The sequence below is a fragment of the Rhinatrema bivittatum genome, chromosome 2, assembly GCF_901001135.1.
Source record: "Rhinatrema bivittatum chromosome 2, aRhiBiv1.1, whole genome shotgun sequence".
Taxonomy (NCBI): Eukaryota; Metazoa; Chordata; class Amphibia; order Gymnophiona; family Rhinatrematidae; genus Rhinatrema; species Rhinatrema bivittatum.
Window position 1 is genome coordinate 793,421,260 of NC_042616.1, and position 21,298 is coordinate 793,442,557.

General features: G+C 44.1%; 1 protein-coding gene across 3 annotated transcripts in view; it reads right to left on the reverse strand.

The window, feature by feature from the left end:
* Positions 1-21,298, reverse strand: part of AGO2 (argonaute RISC catalytic component 2) — a 225,163-nt gene that overhangs the window by 152,183 nt on the left and 51,682 nt on the right. Inside the window, exons 1-3 of one of the 3 annotated variants that reach the window (XM_029592085.1) lie at positions 11,959-12,720; positions 10,263-10,383; positions 881-1,065 (exon numbers count right to left, since the gene is read on the reverse strand). In XM_029592085.1, the coding sequence (XP_029447945.1) occupies positions 881-1,065; positions 10,263-10,367 (290 nt within the window). In that variant the 5' untranslated portion in view covers positions 10,368-10,383; positions 11,959-12,720. Of the gene's footprint in view, positions 1-880; positions 1,066-3,974; positions 4,083-10,262; positions 10,384-11,958; positions 12,721-21,298 lie in introns of those variants that run through there. The other 2 variants (XM_029592084.1, XM_029592086.1) reach the window with 2 other exon arrangements.

The following is a 21,298-nucleotide window of genomic DNA, read 5'->3' on the forward strand; positions in this document are numbered from 1 at the left end:
GGACTCCTGTTTTCAAGGTAATCTTTTCGGATAGTGTGTTTTTAATTTGAACTTGAAAAGTTCTGTTATTTAGATATGATCTGTACCATTTGATTGTTTTGTCTTGTAGACCTATTTCTTCAAGTCTTTTGATTAGTATTATGTGATTCACTGTGTCAAAAGCTGCTGATAAATCTAGTAATATCAGAATATATTGTTTTCCGTTATCGAACCCTCTTAGTATATTATCTGTTAGAGCAAGTAGAAGTGTTTCAGTACTATAGTGCTTACGGAAACCGTGCTGAGACGGGTGAAGGATATTGTTATTATCTAAGTGCTCAGATAGCTGTGTTTGTACTGTTTTTTCGATTAATTTGGCCATTAGAGGTAAATTTGATACTGGTCTGTAGTTTGCTAGTATTTGGGGGTCCATGTTTTTCTTTCTGATAATTGGTTTGATGATTGCTCCTTTCAGTGTGTCTGACACGTATTAAAAAAAAAAAAAGTGGGCTTGCAGCCAATGAAACCAGCAAACAATTTAAACAAAAGTAAAAAATGACTTAACTAAAAAAAAGAGGAAAACAAAAAAGGTGACTGAGGAGTGTATTACACTGAAGAATGCTTCATCTTTTCAGAGAGAGACCGTGTCCAATGGGTCCACAGACAAAAAAAAAAAAAAAAAGACTGAGGGGGCCCTCGCACGGCAATGGCAGAGCAGGAAATCCCATGCATGCCTAGAAAAGTTTCTTGACTTTACCACAGCCTTCAAGGAAGGCTGTCGGTCAACACCATTGAATGACATCACCCATATATGCAGCTGCATTATCCTGTTTATCATCAGAAAACAACCTCTCATACAGTTCAAGTATTACAAAGGAATTGATATAAGTTCTGCCCTCACCTCATAGAGGGTAAATGTCTCATTACTACATCTAAGGACTGGACAGTCTCAAAAGGAACGCTCGGCACTCGTCCAGAAAGAGCTTCATGCAACGCCTGCAGACTCACACAGGCCATCCATTTTATAGCCACTTTAAATATTCGGTCTTTGCCTTCTCCTGGTAACGTGACCTCCAGTTCCACCAGCTGTTGAAAACAAAAACATAATGATTCTTTCTGCTTGCAGCTTAAAAATGAAATAAAGAACTAACACAATTTTCTCTATGTCAATGTTTCCCAACCTTTTCAAGCCCAAGGTACAGCTACATTAATAAAAATGATATGTAGCACACTGGCCTCCTTGGAACAAGCAATGAGGATAAGGTCAAATGAATTGCTAGGGAACCAATGAAAGCCTCTTCCAAATGTTAAGAGAAAGGTGGTGGAGATACATGAATCTATCACAATTGACCAGTTCCCTCTATATACAAGAGCAGGAGAAGTCAGTGTGATATGGACAGCCAGATCAATTATTTACCTTGAGCTGCTGCATCATGAACTGCCAGATCTCTTCCAATGCTCCCTTCCCAACAGTCCAAATAAATCACATCCGGTGCTAAGTGCATGCTCTCCCTGTCTTACTCAGCCTGGGGATAATAATGAGGCTGGAAGGACTCAAAAGGAGAATGCTCAGGAAGGAGAAGATGCGGAGGTACTGTGCATGCCGCACAAAGCAGGCACCGCCTATTTAAGCCCTGCATGCTGCCCCCTAACTACCACACTCCAGGGCTCATGCTGTAACTAGGAGAAAGAGGCGTGCGTGATTATACATGTTCTCAGAAAGGCGTTCCTATGCTTCAGAGTCATTGCTGGTGACTCTTGCTGCTGCAGACTGCTCAAGCAGACCCCCAGGTGCTGGTCTGGATGTGAGAATCAGACAGTGGCTACTTTTCTGAGGCTCACCTGACCAGGTGAGAATGAACACCCGTATGCTATGGAACACTGGTTGGGAAACACTGCTGTATACAATTGATTCTTCTCAGGCATGCAGTCTCATACTGTTTTGGTTTGTTTTTTTATTTAAACAAATGGCAGATACTTGAAAAAAAACATTTGACAGCGGGACAAGTAACATCTCAAGACGCATAGATATGTACATTCCACAGGCTTCCCCCAAATAGCAAAAAAAGGAGTCCAGAGAATACCATTACAAATGTTCCATTCCCCGCAGGTACAAGACCACAAATGCTTTTCCCCTATTGATCCCAAGCCCCCATACTTTATCATGTAGAAATGACTTTTTTCCGATATGAGGTGGTCATTTTTACAATGACTGCTAAGTCATGCACCTGTTTATACCAACAAGCAATTAACAGCTTCAATTTCCAATATGTTGCAATTGTGAACATCGCAGGGTGTATAAGATGATCACACAATTTAGGTCACAAGTATCTGGCAGGATCTCAAAAGGTCGATAAATTCCATGCTGTTTATCCCAGGGATATGGTTTATGGACTTTTCTTCCAGGAACTTGTCCAAACCTTTTTTAAACCCAGCTACATTAACAGTTTTACCAAATCCTCTGACAATGAATTGAAGAGTTTAATTATGCACTGAGAAAAAAAAATATTCTCTCTAATTTGTCTTAAATGTATTACATAGTAACTTCAAAGCATATCCTCTACCTAGTCTTTGTACTTTTTGAAAGCATAAACAACCATTGCATGTTTACTTGTTCCACTCCACTCATTTTATAGGCCTCTATCTTGTCTTACCTCAACCATCTCTTCTGAAAAGCCCTAACCTCTGTAGCCTTTCCTCATAAGGGAATCACTCCATTCTATATCATTTTAGTTGTCCTCTGTAGGTTTTTTTTTAATTCTGCTATATCTTTTTTGAGATGTGGTAACCAGAATTGCACAATATTCAAGGGGCAATCACATCATGGAGCAATCATGGAGTCTTGTTTTTTTTTCTTTATATTTTAAAGTAAAATTTACAAAAGTAAAATTCCATTCCAAGAATCATTCCACCCTTCCGCTATGTTTCTGCCTCTCTTCTGATGTTCAGCACTCAACCTACAAAAATCATTAACCCCAGAAAGGTATCCCCCTATGAGGCTCAAGGCACAGAAGCAATCAGGCTTATTTGATTTTCTTTAGGAAAATTTTGGAGGCTCCACCCCCAGATTTAGGCATAGGCAACTACCTCCAGTGCCAATTTTTAATAGGTGCCAGAGCACTGCAACTGCTGCTGTGCCTCTATATCCAGGCCTGCCTCCTAGCTGCTTACCTATAGCTACCCCATCAAAAGCAACCTAAAAAATAAAATTTAGTGGAGAGCCTGCAGCCAGTCAACACAACTCAAGATCCTGTCTTTTGCACGGGTTTCCATAGTAATGGGAAGCTTCTGGGGAAAGAGGGGCAGGGTCTTGAGTATGTACGGCTCGAATACCCCCCACCCTCGTGTATACATACACACACTATATATATATATCTATATCTATATATATATCTATATATATGTGTATATCTATTATTTCGATATATATATATATATATATATATATATAGACACATATCGAAATAATAGATATATACACCCACATGTGCATATATGTTCAGGTGCTTGCTCGAGTACCCCACCCTTGCACAATCACGTCATTATACAGAAATCTTGCTTGCTTGCCTTTCCCCCAATCTGTAGCAGCCTCCTTCCTTTCCCACCAACCAGGACACTCAACAATTCCATGGCCAGCTGCCTCTCTAAGCGCTCAGCCCAACTACATTGCACAGGCACTTCCTCCTGACTCACCTCCTCTTTCTGCGACTAACCTGCCTCCACTTCTCCAGACTCCTCTCACGCCCCACTCTACTGCATTCAAACTGGCTGTTTACTACACAATCTGCTGCTTTTACCACTATGCAGGCTGTTTCAAAATGGCTATGTCTTGCAATTTCTGAAACATCACTCTGAAACCACCATTGAAGATGCTGGTTAGGAGGCTTTGCTGCACATAGATTGTAATCAGAGAAGAGTAGCCCTGGCAGTGGAACAGGAACAACGAGCGACAGAAATATAGTAACTCCTGAAGAAGGATTTTGTTCGAAACTTACGCAAGTCGGGTTTCAGTGTCAGAAGTATGAATAAGTGGAAGACGCCGCCATCAAATTGCAGTTAAGTAACGGTTTGGGCGGTCTATGTGTAACATTTACCAGTAATCCTGGAACACGCAGCCACACAGGAGGAGGACTATTACACAATCATACAGCAGCCAAGAGCGGAAAGCCGAACCCATCTGTCTAGATTAAGGAAAAGGAAATTATTAGGTAAATAGTAATTTCTCATTTCCTAGCACCTAGACAGATGGGTTCAGGATCAGTGGGATGTACCAAAGCTACTCCCGAATAGGATGGGAGGCTGCCCGCAGTCCAGTCAAAACCACCTGTGCAAAGATGGGTCCTCCCGGGCCTGCACATCCAGACAATATCAGGATCAGGCGTGTAAGGAGGACCACATCGCAGCTCAGCAAATGTCAAAAGGAGACAATCTAACCTCTGCCCATGATACTGCCTGAGCCCTAACCTCAGTAGGCAACAGCTTTTCCGTGGCCACATACGTGGTCTTGTCTACCTCCTTAATCCAGCGAGCTATTGTAGCCTGTGAAGCCAGCTCACCCATGAAGGAGTAACAGGCAATACGTTTTTTGGAAAGGTTTAGAAACCTCAAGACATGTCTCTTGACAACCAAGGGACAACACAGGTGATATTCCTCCGAATCTTTCCTTATCCAGAAACTGCAAGGAAATGGACTGATTCAAGTGAAAATCTGAAACCACTATAAGCAAGAAAGAAGGAACAGTACGCAGTTGAATCGCTCCTGGAGTCTCCCGAAGGAACGGTTCCTGACAAGACAAGGCCTGCAATTTGGAAATTTGACACGCAGAACATATCACCACCAGATGCACCATTTTCAAGGTCAGTAAGCACAAGGAAAGGGAACACATCAGATTAAGACTCCAGAAGGGTACCAGCAACTGCACAGGATGTCGAAAATGTTTCACTACCTTCAAGAAATGGACCACATCAGGATGAGACACCAAGCCTCAAAAACTTACCAAACCCGCACATAGGCTAAAGAAGTGGAGAACTTTCATGCTCACAGCAAGGTGGCAATCATGCTTCAGCAAGCAAGCCCTCTCAAGGGCAATACCGTAAGACAAAACAGAGTTGGATCTTCGTGAAGGACAGGTCCCTGCTGCAACAGATTCCTGTGTGCCGAAAGACGAATAGGGAATTCTACCAGGAGTCTTCACAGATCTGTATACCATGGTCTCCTGGGCCAATCTGGTACCATCAAAAGCACCATCCCCCTTTAGCCTTCGATCCTCTGAACTATTCTGCCCAACATGGGCCATGGGGGGAAAGATATAGCAGCTTGTCCTCTGGCCTGACCTGCACAAGAGCATCGATACCAAAGGAATTTGGATCTCTCCTGCAACTGAAGAAATGAGAAATCTTCACATTGCGAGAAGACGCCAGCAGGTCTAGAAACGGAAGGCCCTAGCAATCCACTATCAGCTGAAATGCCTCTTCCAACAATACCCATTCTCCTGGATCCAGACTCTCCCTGCAGAGAAAGTCTGCTCTTACATTGGTTTTACCTGCAATGTGCAAAGCTGAGATCTCTTGAAGATGCATTTCCACCCATTCCATAAGTTGGTCTGTCTCCTGCGACACTTGCTGGTTCGTTTCCTCTCTGTTGATTGATAGAAGCCACCATCATTGCATTGTCCAACATTACCCAGACCGCTCGACTTTGCAGCTGAACTGCAAGCATGCCAATCAGACTGCCCAGGCTTCCAGCCAACTGATGTTCTAGACAGACTTCTGTAGTTCAGCGCCCTTGCGCCATTAGTTCTCGACAGTGAGCTCCCCAACCCTGGAAGCTCACATCTGTCATGAGTACCAACCAGTCCGGCGATGTCAGGGAAACTCCCTCTCTCAGATGATCCGCTTGCAGCCACCACTGGATATGAGAGCAGATTTCCATTGGCAAATGGAGCCGAATCAAAACAGTCCTCAGACTGTGGGTTCCAACGAGATAGCAAGGAACGCTGAAGAGGACACATATGCACCCTCGATCATGGCACCACGTCCAGGGTTGCCACCATCAAACCAAGTACCTGTAACCAGACCAAATTGTCAGGCGTATAGAGTTCACTAAAAGATGTACGTGTCAACTTCTGAATATTAGCTCCTGGCAGGAAAACTTTGCCTTGCCTCATGTTGAACCGAAACCCAGGTACTCCAATGACTGAGAAGGCTGAAGATTGCTCTTAGCTAGTTTCACTACCCAACTGAGCTCCCACAACAGGGAGATCACCTTGCGGTTCACCAAGCAGTTCTCTTCCAGAGACTTGGCCCGAATCAGCCAGTTGTCCAAATACAGGTGTACTAGGATTCCATCCTCTCTCTCAACTCTGCCACCATCCCCACCATAACCTTGGAAAAAGTGTTGGGAGCAGTGGCCAGACCAAAAGGCAATGCCTGAAACTGATAATGGCACTCTAACACCGCAAAACGCAGAACATTGATGCTCTAATCGGATGGGAATATGGAGATGCACTTTGGACAGATCCAATGAGGTCAGAAATTCCCCTGACTGCATGGCCATTATCTCTGAGTGGAATGTTTCCATGCAAAAATGAGTCACCTGTAAATGACGGTTGACCTCCGAGATCCAGGATGGGACAAATGAAGCCCTCCTGCTTGGGCACAATCAAAGAAATGGAATATCGACCCAAATTTCCTTGTGACGTAGGTACTGGAACCACAGGCCTCAGACTGAGGAGCTTTGACAGTGTACACTCCACTGCCTGCTTTTTCTGCAGTGAGTGGCAGGGAGACACTATGAACAAGTCCTGAGAAACACTGCAAAACTCCAGTGCATACCCTTCTTGCATCACTTCCAGGACCCACTGATCCAATGTGATCTTGAACCAGCTTTGATAAAAGAGAGAAAGGCGCCCCCCTATCTTCTGTTCCTGGGGGTGGGTCGGCAAACATTCGTTGGGAGGCTTGGGAGGTTCCACTACCCAAGCCCACGCTTCGCTTGGGCTGTCTGGGAAGAAAGGACTAAGACCTACTGAAAAGCCCAGTCTTCTGAAAGGTCAACCCTCTGTAGGGACGAAACCGCTTGGAACCCCTTAGATGACTTCTAATACAAAGGGGCACAACAACTGCTTCTTATCTTCCAGCAACCAAGGAACTGGGGATTCACTTCACTTACTAGCCAGTTTCTCCAGCTCACTCCCAAACAAGAGTGAGCTTTTAAAAGGCAATTTCATAAAATTAGCTTTGGAGGTCACATCGGCCGACCAATTTCTCAGCCATACCTGATGCCTGGCCACCATTACCGAAGCCACTCCTCTGGCCGAGGTGGAACAAATCGCAGTCCATATCTGCTAAAAAGGTGGAGTCGAGTTCCATAACTGCCCTGGAATTCACTCCAGAATCATCAACCTCCTGAGAGAGAAGTAAACAAGAACAAGCCACCAAGGAACATCAGGAAACTATCTGCAATGTCATTAACACTGCTTCAAATGGTTGCTTAAGGATGGCCTCAATTCTCCTATTATGCACATCCTTCAAGGTTACTCCTCCCTCCACGGGGAGGAGTAACCCCGTGGAGGGAGGAGATGGCACAGACAAGCGCATCTACTTTCGGAAAACGCAAGCACTCTTACCACTGGATCCAGGGAGTACAGGCCTTCAAAGACCCAACCCCCTTTAAAATTATATTCTGGGGTGCCGCACTCAAGATCACTTCTTGAATCGCCTATTTTTTGTTTGCTTAGTGCAGACATGTAATCATCCCCAGGTACTCTCAGCACCTTTAATGTCTGGGAAATCAGAGCTGTGAACTCATCTCTATGAAGGAATGCAATATGGTTCTGTATGGTTCTAGACCCGGAGAAATGCCCCAATCCTCCAGAAAGGTAAGTTGGACTTCGACATCTGTACCATCCAGATCCCTATTAGGAAATCTGCTGCTGACCTAGGCGTACTTCGGCGCTCAACCGTAGTACCAGACGAGAAGGAGGTTACTACTTGAGACTGGCCTGGCAAGATTGTTCAGGGCTGAGAACTGTGCCTGAAGGATCCATGTCAAGGCCCGGGGACAGGAGTCCTGAGCCCACTGAACTATCTGCCCTTGGTAAAGACCAGTTAGGGGAGCCCCAAGATCAGGCGACCCTTCTAGCAGCTCCTTCTCCATTCCTACACCAGGCTGGGAAGAACCGGGCTTAGTAAAATCAGAGGGAGTAAATCCCTCTGAAACTCCAAACAGCGCCAGATTGCGATGCCCAAATATGGCATACCACACACAGGGCAAGGTGCTTATTATTTATTTTTTTTAAGGTTTTTTTTTCCTACAGGCGCCTTTCACAGCAAAGTGCCGAAATAAGTGCCCACCTGAGCGCCAACAGGTTGCTCAGGGAATGCCCATAAAAATAAATGCATTTGTGCTTATGAGCGTAAAAAACGGCACGTACATGCACCAACAATTTGGGCACCCTGTAGGCACTTCTATGCCATTAACTAGGCGCCAAATTAGACGCTCAGCTAGGCGCTTAGCTAGGTGCACAAGGCAACGCACAAGGCCGCACAAGTCACGATCCAACAGAACTGAAGGGGACAGTATATGACGCACAAAAGCACACAAAGGCACTGCTGCAGCCTACTACACAACAAACCAGCTGAGCCTCGGAGTGGGGCCTAGCTGTAAATGCTGCTCAACTCGTCAGGCTCCCCCCTCAATCCTCAACACCATAAGAGGTGGGAACAGTTGTTGGATCACTCACCGAAGATGGAGATTGGAAGGGAGAAGGCAGGAACCTTAATCAACTCCCCTTCTCTTCTTAAACCAATAAAAAAAAAAACGCTTTACCTGAGTTCAGCTCGACCCAGCTGAGTACAAGCATGGTCTCCAGTTGCGGGGGGAGAGAGTAAATACCATCACCGCTGCGCTCGGCTTCTTGCACCCGCTTGCATTTCAACTGGGTTTTCTTTTTTACTTTTTCTTTTTTACAGCTTAGTCCACGCCAGCAACCAGGCCAAGGCACTCATCTGAGGGACCACGTAAATCACCTTAAGAATTCTCAACCGGGGCAGGGACCATATGGTATCACCTCAAGAGAGTGGGGTGAATTACATGTCCTTGTTCCTTTCTCCTCTAAAATGAAGCAATCCCCAGAAGGGAGAAGCACGTCCACCATCTGCTGGAGACTGAGAATACTGGCAGGCTGATGTCGCTGCAGGAGTATATATATACTGTGATGTCAACTTGCTCCATTTCCATTTGCTGGTACAGGTGCATAACCCACTAGTCCTGAACCCATCTGTCTAGGTGCTAGGAAATACACATATGAAACACTTAAGAACCAGATGTGTGTTTTAAAATAGTTTATTTTTAGTCCTAAAAAGCTCACTCCAATTTAATCTACAATTAGTCATAGGAAGCAGATAGTTAACAGCAATAAGACAATTAGAGGTCTATCTACTAAAGTTCATTTATATTAATGTGCACAACCACTTGCATTAACACATTTAATATGTATTAACACTGTTAAATGCGCTTTAGTACACTAGTCCACACTAAATGTGGACTAGTGTACTAAAGTACACTAGTCCACATTTAGTTCCGAGCAGAGTAGCAGAAAATTCAAGCAAAGCAGCTCATTAATACTAAAATGGGGTAGCAAAATTGTCTAGGTATGGGAGGGGTTGAATAGGGGACAGACTTCAGCCCAGGGTCCCTTTACTTCTGACTGGGGTGGTTGGGGGGGGCCTTTGGCCCACAGAGGGGGGCTCAGGTTACCAGTCTTGGTAATGCATCAGCATTATCACCCACAAAACACTGATTTTAATGCCCAACTTACTATAGGCATTATACCCTTTAGTAATCTAGTGTTAAAATCGGGTTAATGGCTGATTTTACCAAACGGGCCCTTTGGTATCTGTCAACTCTACGGAATGCATAAAGTAGTGTAGCAGCCATGTTAGTCCACTTGAATGCCCAGAAATAAAGGTTAAGAAAAACAAAAAAGCAAAAATATAAAGGGCATTTTTATTAGGCTAACATAATACGTTTCTTGACCTATATAGTCATAATATTCAAAACTAATGTGTAAAAGAAATTGTCATGCATTAAATCTTATTTTGTGTGTATATTGTTTAAACTCAGATTCTCATCAGTGCCTAGTAATTAAGATCTAGTAGTTCTACTAAGGCTGCCAACCTGAGAACATTTCCATTTAAGTCAATCCTTGCTCAAAACCTCTTATGGTACATGATCATTTCATGACCCCAATGAAAAAGGAATTCAAAACTTATAATTCTTACTTTTTCTCTGCCAATGGGAAGTGGCATAGCTGTATAAAGGTTTTTCCTCCCATCAAATACTGGTTTACGATCGCCAAAGATTTGAGTCTTAAAGTGCTGGACCATATGCTCAACTATTTCCCTGAAATATAAAAACAAGAAAATTAAACAAACAGCACAATCCAAATGAAATGTAATTACCGTATTTTCCGGCGTATAAGACGAGTTTTTAACCCCTGAAAATCTTCTCAAAAGTCGGGGGTCGTCTTATACGCCGGGTCTTCTTATAGGGGGAATAATTACTGTATTTTTCGCTCCATAAGACGCACTTTTTTCCCCCAAAAGTTGGGGGGAAAATGTCTGCGTTTTATGGAGCGAATATAAAAAAAAATAAAAATCTAACAAAACCCCCCACCCTCCTGACCCCCCCCCCCCCAGACCTGCCAAAAGTCCCTGGTGGTCCAGCGGGGGTCCAGGAGCGGTCCGGGAGCGACCAATGGCAGCGGTAGCCCCTGTGACATAGTAAGGGCAAAGTGCCGTCGGCGCCATTTTGATTACTGGCAGCCGACGGCCCTTTGCCCTTACTATGTCACAGGAGCTACCGCTGCCATTGGTCGACTCCAGTTAGTAAGGGCAAAGGGCCGTCGGCGCCATTTTGATTGCTGGCAGCCGACGGCCCAGGTCCAGGAGATCGCTCCCAGACCGCTCCTGGACCCCCGCTGGACCACCAGGGACTTTTGGCAGGTCTTGGAGGGGGGTTGTAGAAAACTAGTTTGGCAGATCTTGTGGAGGGGTCAGGAGGGTGGGGGTTGTATTTAATTAATTTGGCAGGTCTTGGGGGGGGTCAGGAGGGTGGGGGAAGCTGAGGGATGAGTTTTAAAGGGTCGGGTGGGTTTTTTGTTTATCGGCTCGGGCGCAGCCGATAAAAAAAAAGTCCGATCGGGCCGGACAAAAAAAAACAACACACGATGTGAATCTGAACCGGAATCAGAACAGATACCGGTACCTCCTTCTCTGCCTCTCAGATCTCGCACATGCCCGTCTGCGCCGCTTCACTGCAGTCCTCAGGAGTGAGATCCGAGAGGCAGAGAAGGAGGTACCAGTAATAGGATACAAGGGTGGGCCAGAGGGATGCGTTACCGCTCTGATAGTCTTGGAGACAGGGAGGGCTGGGCAAGCAGGGAGAGCTGACCAATCCAAGCAGGATTTGTATACAACAACCAGCCAATCGCCAGTAAGGTACATCGCTTGCCGTGATTGGCTGGTTGTTGTATACTGGGTACCACATACAGTATGGTTATGTAGTGACACAGAAGGGTAGTCTTATACGGCGAGTATATCCCAAACTCTATATTTTAACTGGAAAAGTTGGGGGTCGTCTTATACGCCCAGTCGTCTTATACGCCGGAAAATACAGTACTTATCTGTACTTGCTGTTCTCCAAAGGCAGCATTCTAATAGGTGCTTTTTGAAAAAAGTATCTAAACTTAAGCTCTTGAGCTTTCACAAATTTCAGTAGCTACTATGAGGAGCCATTAATCACTGGAATCCAGTTCCTTTTGATAATCGATTTAAATAGGGGAAATGAACGCTGATAAACACCAAGCTCAGGACTTCGATGCTGATCAGCAACATGGGACACGCTGAAGCTGCAAGGCAGAGGAGACTGTGGCACACTGGACCGGGAAGGCTGAGGAGCAGACTAAAAAGGACTCACTTTATCTCCTTGGGGGAGAAGTTTATCTGCCCCTGCTGTTGCAAATGTTGGTCCTTCCGGTATAGAGACAGTGAAGATGCCAGCTTCAGTTAGATTTGCTGTGTCACGCATTTCGGTAGCCCCTAAGAAAATACATCTCTGCGAGAAATATGGGTCATAGTGGCACAAATGGAAACCTTGCTGGGTGCAATAATCAGCCTTGTACTTTTTCTGATGATAAATATTAAATTATATCTTCCAGGTTTAAAAATTAGAGGAATACAAGGATCGACTGCAGGGGGCGTGGTCCTTAATTTATGCTCTAAGACTGAATTTCTTGAGAACACCAAGAGATGTAACTATGATTAATGTCCCTAAAACTATTATTTCTGCTCCTGCGAATGTGTTTAGTAAATATCTGACCAAGTTTCCCTCTGAAGCACTACCTCCTACAGTAAGGGATCCAGTATTTTCCATCACCTAGGTGGGAATTAGCCAGGGCTGTTGAAACCCAGCTCTGTCCTGTGCAAGGAAAGAATTTAGATCTTATGACAATTTTGCAGCAATCGCAAAAAGAGAATTTATTTTTAAAAAGATGTTAGGATATTTTTAGATCTCTGCAAGGTTATCCAGGCTAAAAGGAAAAAAAAAAAGTATTTTTTGCTATGCCTTCGAGGGTTATTCAATTGGGGGTAGATTTACAAAAAATGCACGTTCGCGTACTTTTGTTGGCGCACCAGTCGCAAACAAAAGTATGCTGGATTTTAGCAGATACGCGCGTAGCCGCGCGTATCTGCTAAAATCCAGGATCGGCGCGCGCAAGGCTGCCGATTTTGTGCAGCCGGCGCGCGCCAAGCCGCGCAGCCTGCCTCCATTCCCTCCAAGGCCGCTCCAAAATCGGAGCGGCCTCGGAGGGAACTCGCTTTCGCCCTCCCCTCACCTTCCCCTCCCTTCCCCACCCCCCCCGGCCCTATCTAAACCCCCCCCCCCTACCTTTGTCGGGGGATTTACGCCTCCTGGAGGGAGAAGTAAATCCCCGCGCGTCAGCGGGCCGCTAGTGCGCCGAGACGCGACCCGGGGGTGGTTCCGGAGGGCGCGGCCACGCCCCCGGACCGCCCCGGGCTGAAACCACGCCCCCGGGCCCGCCACCGAAATGCCGCGCCGATCGGCCCCGCCCCCGACACGCCCCCTCGAAAAACCCCAGGACTTACGCGAGTCCCGGGGCTCTGCGCACGCCGGCAGGCCTATGGAAAATAGGCGTGCCGGCGAGCAGGGCTTTTAAAATCCGCCCCTTAGGGTCTGAATTTTTTCTTATGCATTTTGCTTTTTTGACTTTGTTCAGCTTGAGAAGTTTCTAGAAGATTGCAGAGCTAGAAGGATTAGTGAGGTATACCGTTATAAGTATACTGGGATCTAAGGATTTTTCACTTTCAGTTAAGTTTGGTGCCTGTGAAGATGTCAACTAAAGATTCCTTCCTGGGTCACAATTTGATAATCTTTTTTTCTTTTCATTTTCTTCTTGCTCCTTTCCCCCCCCCCCAATCTGGGGACTTGTGCTGTATGACATAAGGAATATTAGTGAACTCTCACCAGTATGTCAAATATAATTCATGACTTCAAAGACAATATACTCCAAATACTAATCTTGATTATAGCAAATGACTATAGGGGCCACAGAATAAGCACCTACCGGTATTGTTACCTTCATTGCTTTATATCTAATCATTAGTCCCAAATATCCACCATTTAAGGTATTTTTTGATTTTGCAAATAAAGGCATTTTTAAATGGACTTATCTTATCTTGCTGTGATTTCTTTTGTTAATGTAATCCCAAAAGTCCTAAAAGTCCCGACATGCGCCGTGTTTCAAAACTTGTTTCTGCATCAGGGGATTAGACTTTCAAACGCATAACTATAAAAGGAACAAACAATAGGTAATTAAAATTGGTGTGCCTTACACTGGCTCTCTAACAAATAAAAAAGAACCACACATACCATATCTTCCATCATTCAGTGTTTGGCGCCATGTTAGAGGCGAACCCCGGAAGTTCAATGTGTTTTTATGATTTTTTTTTTTTTTTTTAATGAAATCACCAATCAGAATATTTTATCACAATGACATCAGTATCCCTTATAATTTCATACTAATGAATCATTCAATCTCAGCATTAAGACCCTGCAGTGTAACAGTCTTCAATGTGTTTATCCAATATCGTTCACACAAATTCAGTCTCGCTTGACAGCTGTCATGTACTGAAGGAGTAATTTTCTCGATCACCCACCATCATAGATCAGTAAAGGAGGGAGAATGTTGAACACAGTGTTGAACTATAGCTGCCTGTAATTTCTTGGTAGATATACAGCTCTTATGTTCAATCATACGAGTATGTATTTTCCTTTTTGTGCGTTCACATATAATACATTACATGGGCACTTAATGGCATAATGAACAGTCTATCACTCCATGTGTTAAAATGACATCCCGATTTAGGATCTTGACAGGAATGTGTAGAAATGGTGGTCATACATGGAGCAGGTGTCAATTGCTCGATACCCTCTCGTTGGGTTAGTACAGATGTCTTTGGGAATGAGTAACACAGAATTTACGTCGTCTTTTAAACTCCTTCCTCATGTGCAACCATCGAGTGTTCTTGAAATAATCGGATGAAGACTTAATATATGATGCTGCTTGTGAAGCACAGAAACAATTGCATGAGATTTACTAGAATACCTTATCGTACACACTAACTTATTTGCTGAAAGTTTCTCAATATCAATAATTGTTGCTCAGCATTCAGTGCTCTCTTATGAGCCAGTTTTACAATGTGCATAAAATTATTACATAAAATTTGAGCATTTGTACAAAAATTCTGTTTATTTCAACATGACCTTCTGACGTGAAGGAATTGACCAATCAGCAAATTAGACCGTAAGCTATAAGGATGAAAGCTGTCAAAAAGTAAGAGTTTATTCCGATCCATTGGTTTCCTGTAAATTGTCGTTTCCAGTGTATTATATTTATTTTTATAGATCAAGATGTCCAAGAAAGGAAGATGGTCAGTATGATATTCCATGATAAAACATAGATGGCAATCACATGAATTAAGCCACTCAAGAAAACGTTAACTGATCCACAGTAGATGATCACAGGAAAAAATGTGTCATACTATAAGAGATATGTTGAAAAAACCTAGATGAATATACTGTAGATATTGTTCTTCAAGTCTGTTACATACAAATTTGCGACACTGGGGGCATGGTGGCCCCCACTGCTATGCCATGCTTCTAAAGATAAAACTTGATCAGAAAAAGAAAAAAAAATTCCAAGTTAGGGCAATTCTGGCCATTTCAGTAATGTTTGTATTCGATGTGGTCTGGGTCATTTATCTAATACCATCTCTATTATATTTAGAGATTAAGACTGTGGAATATTTGTGTACAAAGACTGGATGTGAAGAGATACCAATAGAAATGACCAGATATCGCAATGTATTGTTTCTAATTGTGTCAACATGTGTTTGGTGTCATGGACATAAGATTTAGCCGAATGGACAAGTTCACGAAGAAAAGTATCTATAAAAACACAGTGGTTCCAGTAATGAGTTTAAGGAAGAAAAAACATTGGTCATCCTGGAGGATGATTCACTTTTTTATATAATACCAGGACTTTGGGTTTTTTTTAATAATTAAAAACATGAGTTCAGGTGTCAAAAATCCTAAATTTTTGGCTATATCTACTTCTCTTTTGATTAGTTGAACAATCTCAATGGAAGGGGCTAATGGTAATAATGTGTATTAAGTTGAGATAACCAATGCTCAATTTCAGTAATGAAATTACACGATTTTGCATGACTATTGCACTGATTTTATCTGCTGGTTTCACCATAAGTTCAGAATGATCTCTTAATTGGGATAATGCTTCTTTTTTCCAGTTTTGAAATATTGAGAAACAATTGTGACTTCTGTTCTAACTTAATAAGGTCACTCAACACCAATTTTATGTCTTAAAAAGATCTATCGGGTCAGACAGATGCCATGAAGATTTTGGTTCGACCACAGAAATTTCAGGAATTTCATTAGGATGCAAAAAGAAGAAAAGTTTAAATTTGTAAAAGACTAAAGAGATCAATGAAGCCGCGAAAAGGATTATAAGGATATTTGGGGACAAATGACAATATTAGTATGGATCTTATCTGACAGATTCACAACAACTGATTTTGAATGACAGTATGGGTATTCTTATTGGTATCGACGCATATCTACATCAAATCATCCAAAGTAGTGCAGAATGACCGCGACCTCGATCCCCCCAAAAAAAGGCAGGGGCTTAGCTGAATCAATATTTTCTTCCTCTGAATCTGAAGAGGAATCAGGAGTTTGCAAAAAGAACCCTCTTTGTAGGATGTAACAGCTGTTTAACTTTTTGCCAAAGATAAATTATCTCCAATTTGTAATCTTACTTTGGCGTGGAGGTGTAGCCTAGTGGTTAGAGCAGAAGACTAGGGTTCGAATCCCACTGTCGCTCCATTGCCCTCCATTGTCTCAGGTACAAACTTAAGGGCTTATACAGTAAAAGTTGCAGGAGAGCAGGCAAATGCCCATTCTCCTGTGTGCGCGATTCTGTATTTAAATGAGGGCCCGTAGCAAAAAGAGGTGCTAGGGATGTGGGTTTGACAGTCGACGCTCAATTTTGCTGGCATCTGTTCTCAAACCTACTGACAGCCACGGGTCTGGAAACCAGGCGCCGGCAAAATTGAGTGGCCGGTTTTCAAGCCGCGGGCTGATTTCAATTTTTTTTTTTTTTTAACTTTCGGGACCTCCGACTTAATATCGCCATGATATTAAGTCGGAGGGTGCAGAGAAAAGCAGTTTTTACTGCTTTTCTGTGCATTTTCTCGGTGCCCGGAGAAATTAACGTCTACCTTTGGGTAGGCACTAATTTATGAAAGTAAAATGTGCAGCTTGGCTGCACATTTTGCTTTCTGAATTGTGCGGGAATACCTAATAGGGCCATCAACATGCATTTGCATGTTGCGGGCGCCATTAGGTTCGGGGGGGTTGGACGCGCATTTTCGACACGCTATTACCCCTTACTGAATAAGGGGTAAAGCTAGCGCGTCGAAAACGCGCATCCAATTGCGGGTTAACAGTGCGCTCCGTTGGAGCGCATTGTACTGTATCGGCCTGTTAGATTGTAAGTCCTCTGGGAATAGGGAAATACCTACAGTACCTGAATGTAATCCACTTTGAAGTGCTGAAAAAAGTGCGAAAAGTGGAATATAAATCTAAGTAAAAAATAAATCTAAGTAAATAATCAGATTCATCCCTTCTAAACTCATGTGATTGCCATCTACAGTTTACCACATTTCACATAAATCCGAGAGTATAATTCAGGGGTAGTAAACTCTGGTCCTCAAGAGCCACAAACAGACCAGATTTTCAGGATATCCACACTGAATATGCACAAGATAAGATTTGTATGCATTGCATTTACTGTATGCAAATTTCATACATACTTATTGTGAAAACCTGGCCTGTTTGTGGCTCTCGAGGACTGGAGTTGGCCACTCCTGCTATAATTATTAATTCCCAGACCAATTAAATGCTTGATGCTAGAAAACCAGACATAGTGGTAAAGGAAGAAACCACCAAAACATCATTACTAATAGAAATGTCAATACTAAATGACTATTTGTGCTGGGGTGGAGGGGTAGCCTAATCACATACACAGCCCTCTAACAATAGAAACATAGAAATGACGGCAGAAGAAGACCAAACGGCCCATCCAGTCTGCCCAGCAAGCTTCGCAATTTTTTTTTCTCATACTTATCTGTTTCTCTTGGCTCTCAGTAACCTTTTGGTTCTATTTCCCTTCCACCCCCACCATTAATGTAGAGAGCAGTGTTGGAACTGCATCTAAGTGAAATATCTAGCTTAATTAGTTAGGGGTAGTAACCGCCGCAATAAGTAAGCTACACCCATGCTTATTGGTTTACCCAGACTATGTAATTCAGTCCTTGTTGGTTGTTGTCTGTATATAGATCCACTTTTCTTCATTCCCCCTGCCGTTGAAGCAGAGAGCTATGCTGGATATGCGTGAAGTATCGGTCTTTCTCCCCTGCCGTTGAAGCAGAGAGCTATGCTGGATATGCATTGAAAGTGAAGTATCAGGCTTATTTGGTTTGGGGTAGTAACCGCCGTAACAAGCAAGCTATTCCCCGCTTTTTTGTGAATGCAAATCCTTTTTTCCACATTTCCTCTTGCCGTTGAAGCTTAGAGCAATGTTGGAGTCGCATTAACCGTGTGTATGTTTATTGAATAAGGGTATTATCTCCAGGTAGTAGCCGTCATTCCCGCGGGCCACCCACTCTTCATTCACGTCCTCTAGACTTTATGGATCCACAGTGTTTATCCCACGCCCCTTTGAAGTCCTTCACAGTTCTGGTCTTCACCACTTCCGCCGGAAGGGCATTCCAGGCATCCACCACCCTCTCCGTGAAGAAATATTTCCTGACATTGGTTCTGAGTCTTCCTCCCTGGAGCTTCAAATCGTGACCTCTGGTTCTGTTGATTTTTTTCCGACGGAAAAGGTTTGTCATTGTCTTTGGATCATTAAAACCTTTCAAGTATCTGAAAGTCTGTATATCACCTCTGCTCCTCCTTTCCTCCAGGGTGTACATATTTAGATTCTTCAATCTCTCCTCATAAGTCATTTGATGAAGACCCTCCACCTTTTTGGTTGCCATTCTCTGGACTGCCTCCATCTTGTCTCTGTCTCTTTGGAGATGTGGTTTCCAGAACTGAACACAGTACTCCAGGTGAGGCCTCACCAAGAACCTGTACAAGGGGATAATCACTTCCCTTTTCTTACTCGATATTCCTCTCTCTATGCAGCCCAGCATTCTTCTGGCTTTAGCTATCGCCTTATCACATTATTTTGCCGACTTCAGATCATTAGACACTATTACCCCAAGGTCTCTCTCCTGCTCCGTGTACAATGGGGGCAAAGCAAGATATTTTCCTCTACACTTCACCATAGAAAAAAATTCTGGTGTCATGTAAGTAACAGAATCAATAAATTAAATTAAAAAAAACCTCACATAGCTGTTTTAATATTTCCCCAAACAATAAAATATTTCAAAACAGAAATCAAATACCCAAAAATTACAATTAGTAAAGATTTAAAAATTTCCCACTCTCCATACCTGGGATGTTTTGAAGGCCAATCATGCTGAGAATGTTATGGATTGCGGAGTAAGTGGCCACACAAACTTTATCCTGACTCTCTCTCACAGTCACACATACTCATTCTCAAAAACATTCCCCACATGCTCTGACACACACACCTGTAGGCAGGAGGGCAGACACTCTCTCACATACATACAGGCAGGCATACCCTGCCACAGCCAGCCAGGCATTCTCCCACACACACACACATGCAGGCAAGGCAAGGTAGGCAAGGCAGGCATTCTCCCCCCCCCCCCCCCCCCCCCCCCCCCCCCCCCCACACACACACACCTAACACAAGCAGGCATTCTCCCCCCCCACACACACACACACACAAGCAGGCAAGGCAGGCATTCTCTCCCCCCCCCCCCCCCCCCACACAAGCAAGCAAGGCAGGCATTCCCCCCCCCCCCCCCCCCCACACACACACACACATGCAGGCAAGGTAAGCAAGGGCAGGCATTCTCTCCCACCCCCCCCCCACACACACACACACACACAGAGGCAAGGCAAGCAGGGCAGGCATTCCCCTCCCCACACACAGACAAGGCAGGCATTTCCCCCCCCCCCCCTTAACACACACAGAAAAGGCATTCTCCCCCTACACACACAGGCAGGCAAGCATTCTCCCCCACACACAAACAAGCAGGCAGGCTGGTTGGGGGGGGGGGGGGGGGGGACGACGACACACACCTCATTTTCAGTTGCCACGGAATGGACTCCATGGTGGTCTGGGCTGCTTTTTCTGCTGCCATAGGATGAGCTGTAGGGCGGCCTGAGTTACTTCTTTGGCTGCCGCAGGACAGACTTCATAGTGGCACAGCCGGATCTGTTTTCAGTCGCTTCCTCTTCCTCAGCTGTCTGTGCCTGTCAACATCATTCAGGCGCCAGCAGCCAAGAAAGAGGAAACAGCCAGAACTGTAAGGCCACCATGTTCTAATTTGTTAGTAAGAAGCTGAGTGAGTGAAGGGATTGCAGCAACACCAGGAGGGGGTTGGCAGTGGCAGAAAGGACCCACTTGCTACTAATGAGATTGCTCCTTCCATTACTGGCAGAAGTTGTTGTTTTTTTTGGGGGGGGGGGGGGGGGCCATGGCCCCTGTAGACACCCTCCCACCATTCCGACACCTATGGGTCAATTCCTTTGCATCAGAATGTTATGTTCAAATAGACAGAACTAATGTGCAAATGCTCAAATTGTATTTAATAGACTTCTGAAACTTGGGTATCCATGCATATTAGAAAACCGGCTCATAAGATAGCACTGAATGCTGAGCGACAATGGATACTTCTTGATAATGAGAAACTTTCAGCAAATAAGTTAATGTGTTCGGTAAGTTATTCTAGCAAATCCCATGCAATAGTTTCTGTGCTTCACAATCATCATATATTGAGAAATTACTACTTACCTGATAATTTTGTTTTCTTTAGGACAGTCAGATGAATCCAGAACAAGTGGGTTATGCACCTCTACCACCAGATGGAGACAGAGCAAGCTGTCGTCACAGTACATATACCCCTGCAGTTACCTCAGCCTGCCAGTATTCTCTTCAAAAGCAACTGTGGACAGACTAGCAAAAAACTTGATCAAAAACAGATAACCATGTCAATACTTAGCCAACAGGCAACAGTGAGCTCAGATAAGAAAGTAGTAACAGTAGGCTAGGGACTGGTGGAACACTTACCAGTAAGCCCTGGAAAACATCAATATGCAACCATCTGGCAGCCAAGGGAGGGAAGCTGGATTTATCTGACTGTCCTAAAGAAATGGAAATTATCAAGTAAGTAGTAATTTCTCATTTCTTAGTGTCCAGTCAGATGAATCCAGAACACATGGGATGTACCCAAGCTACTCCTGAAGAGGGTGAGAGGCTGCCTGGGGTCCTGTCAAAATCACATGTGTAAAGGCTGTGTCCTCCCAGGCCTGAACATCCAGACAATAATACCTGGAAAAGGTGTGTAAGGAGGACCATGTCGCAGCTCGGCAAGTCAATGGAATCAACAATCTAACTTCTGCCCATGATGCTGCCTGAGCCCTAGTGGAATGGGCCCAAACTGGACTAGATAATGGCTTCCCAACATCCGCGAATGCAGTTGTGACTACCTCCTTAATCCAGCAAGCTGTCAGTCTGCGA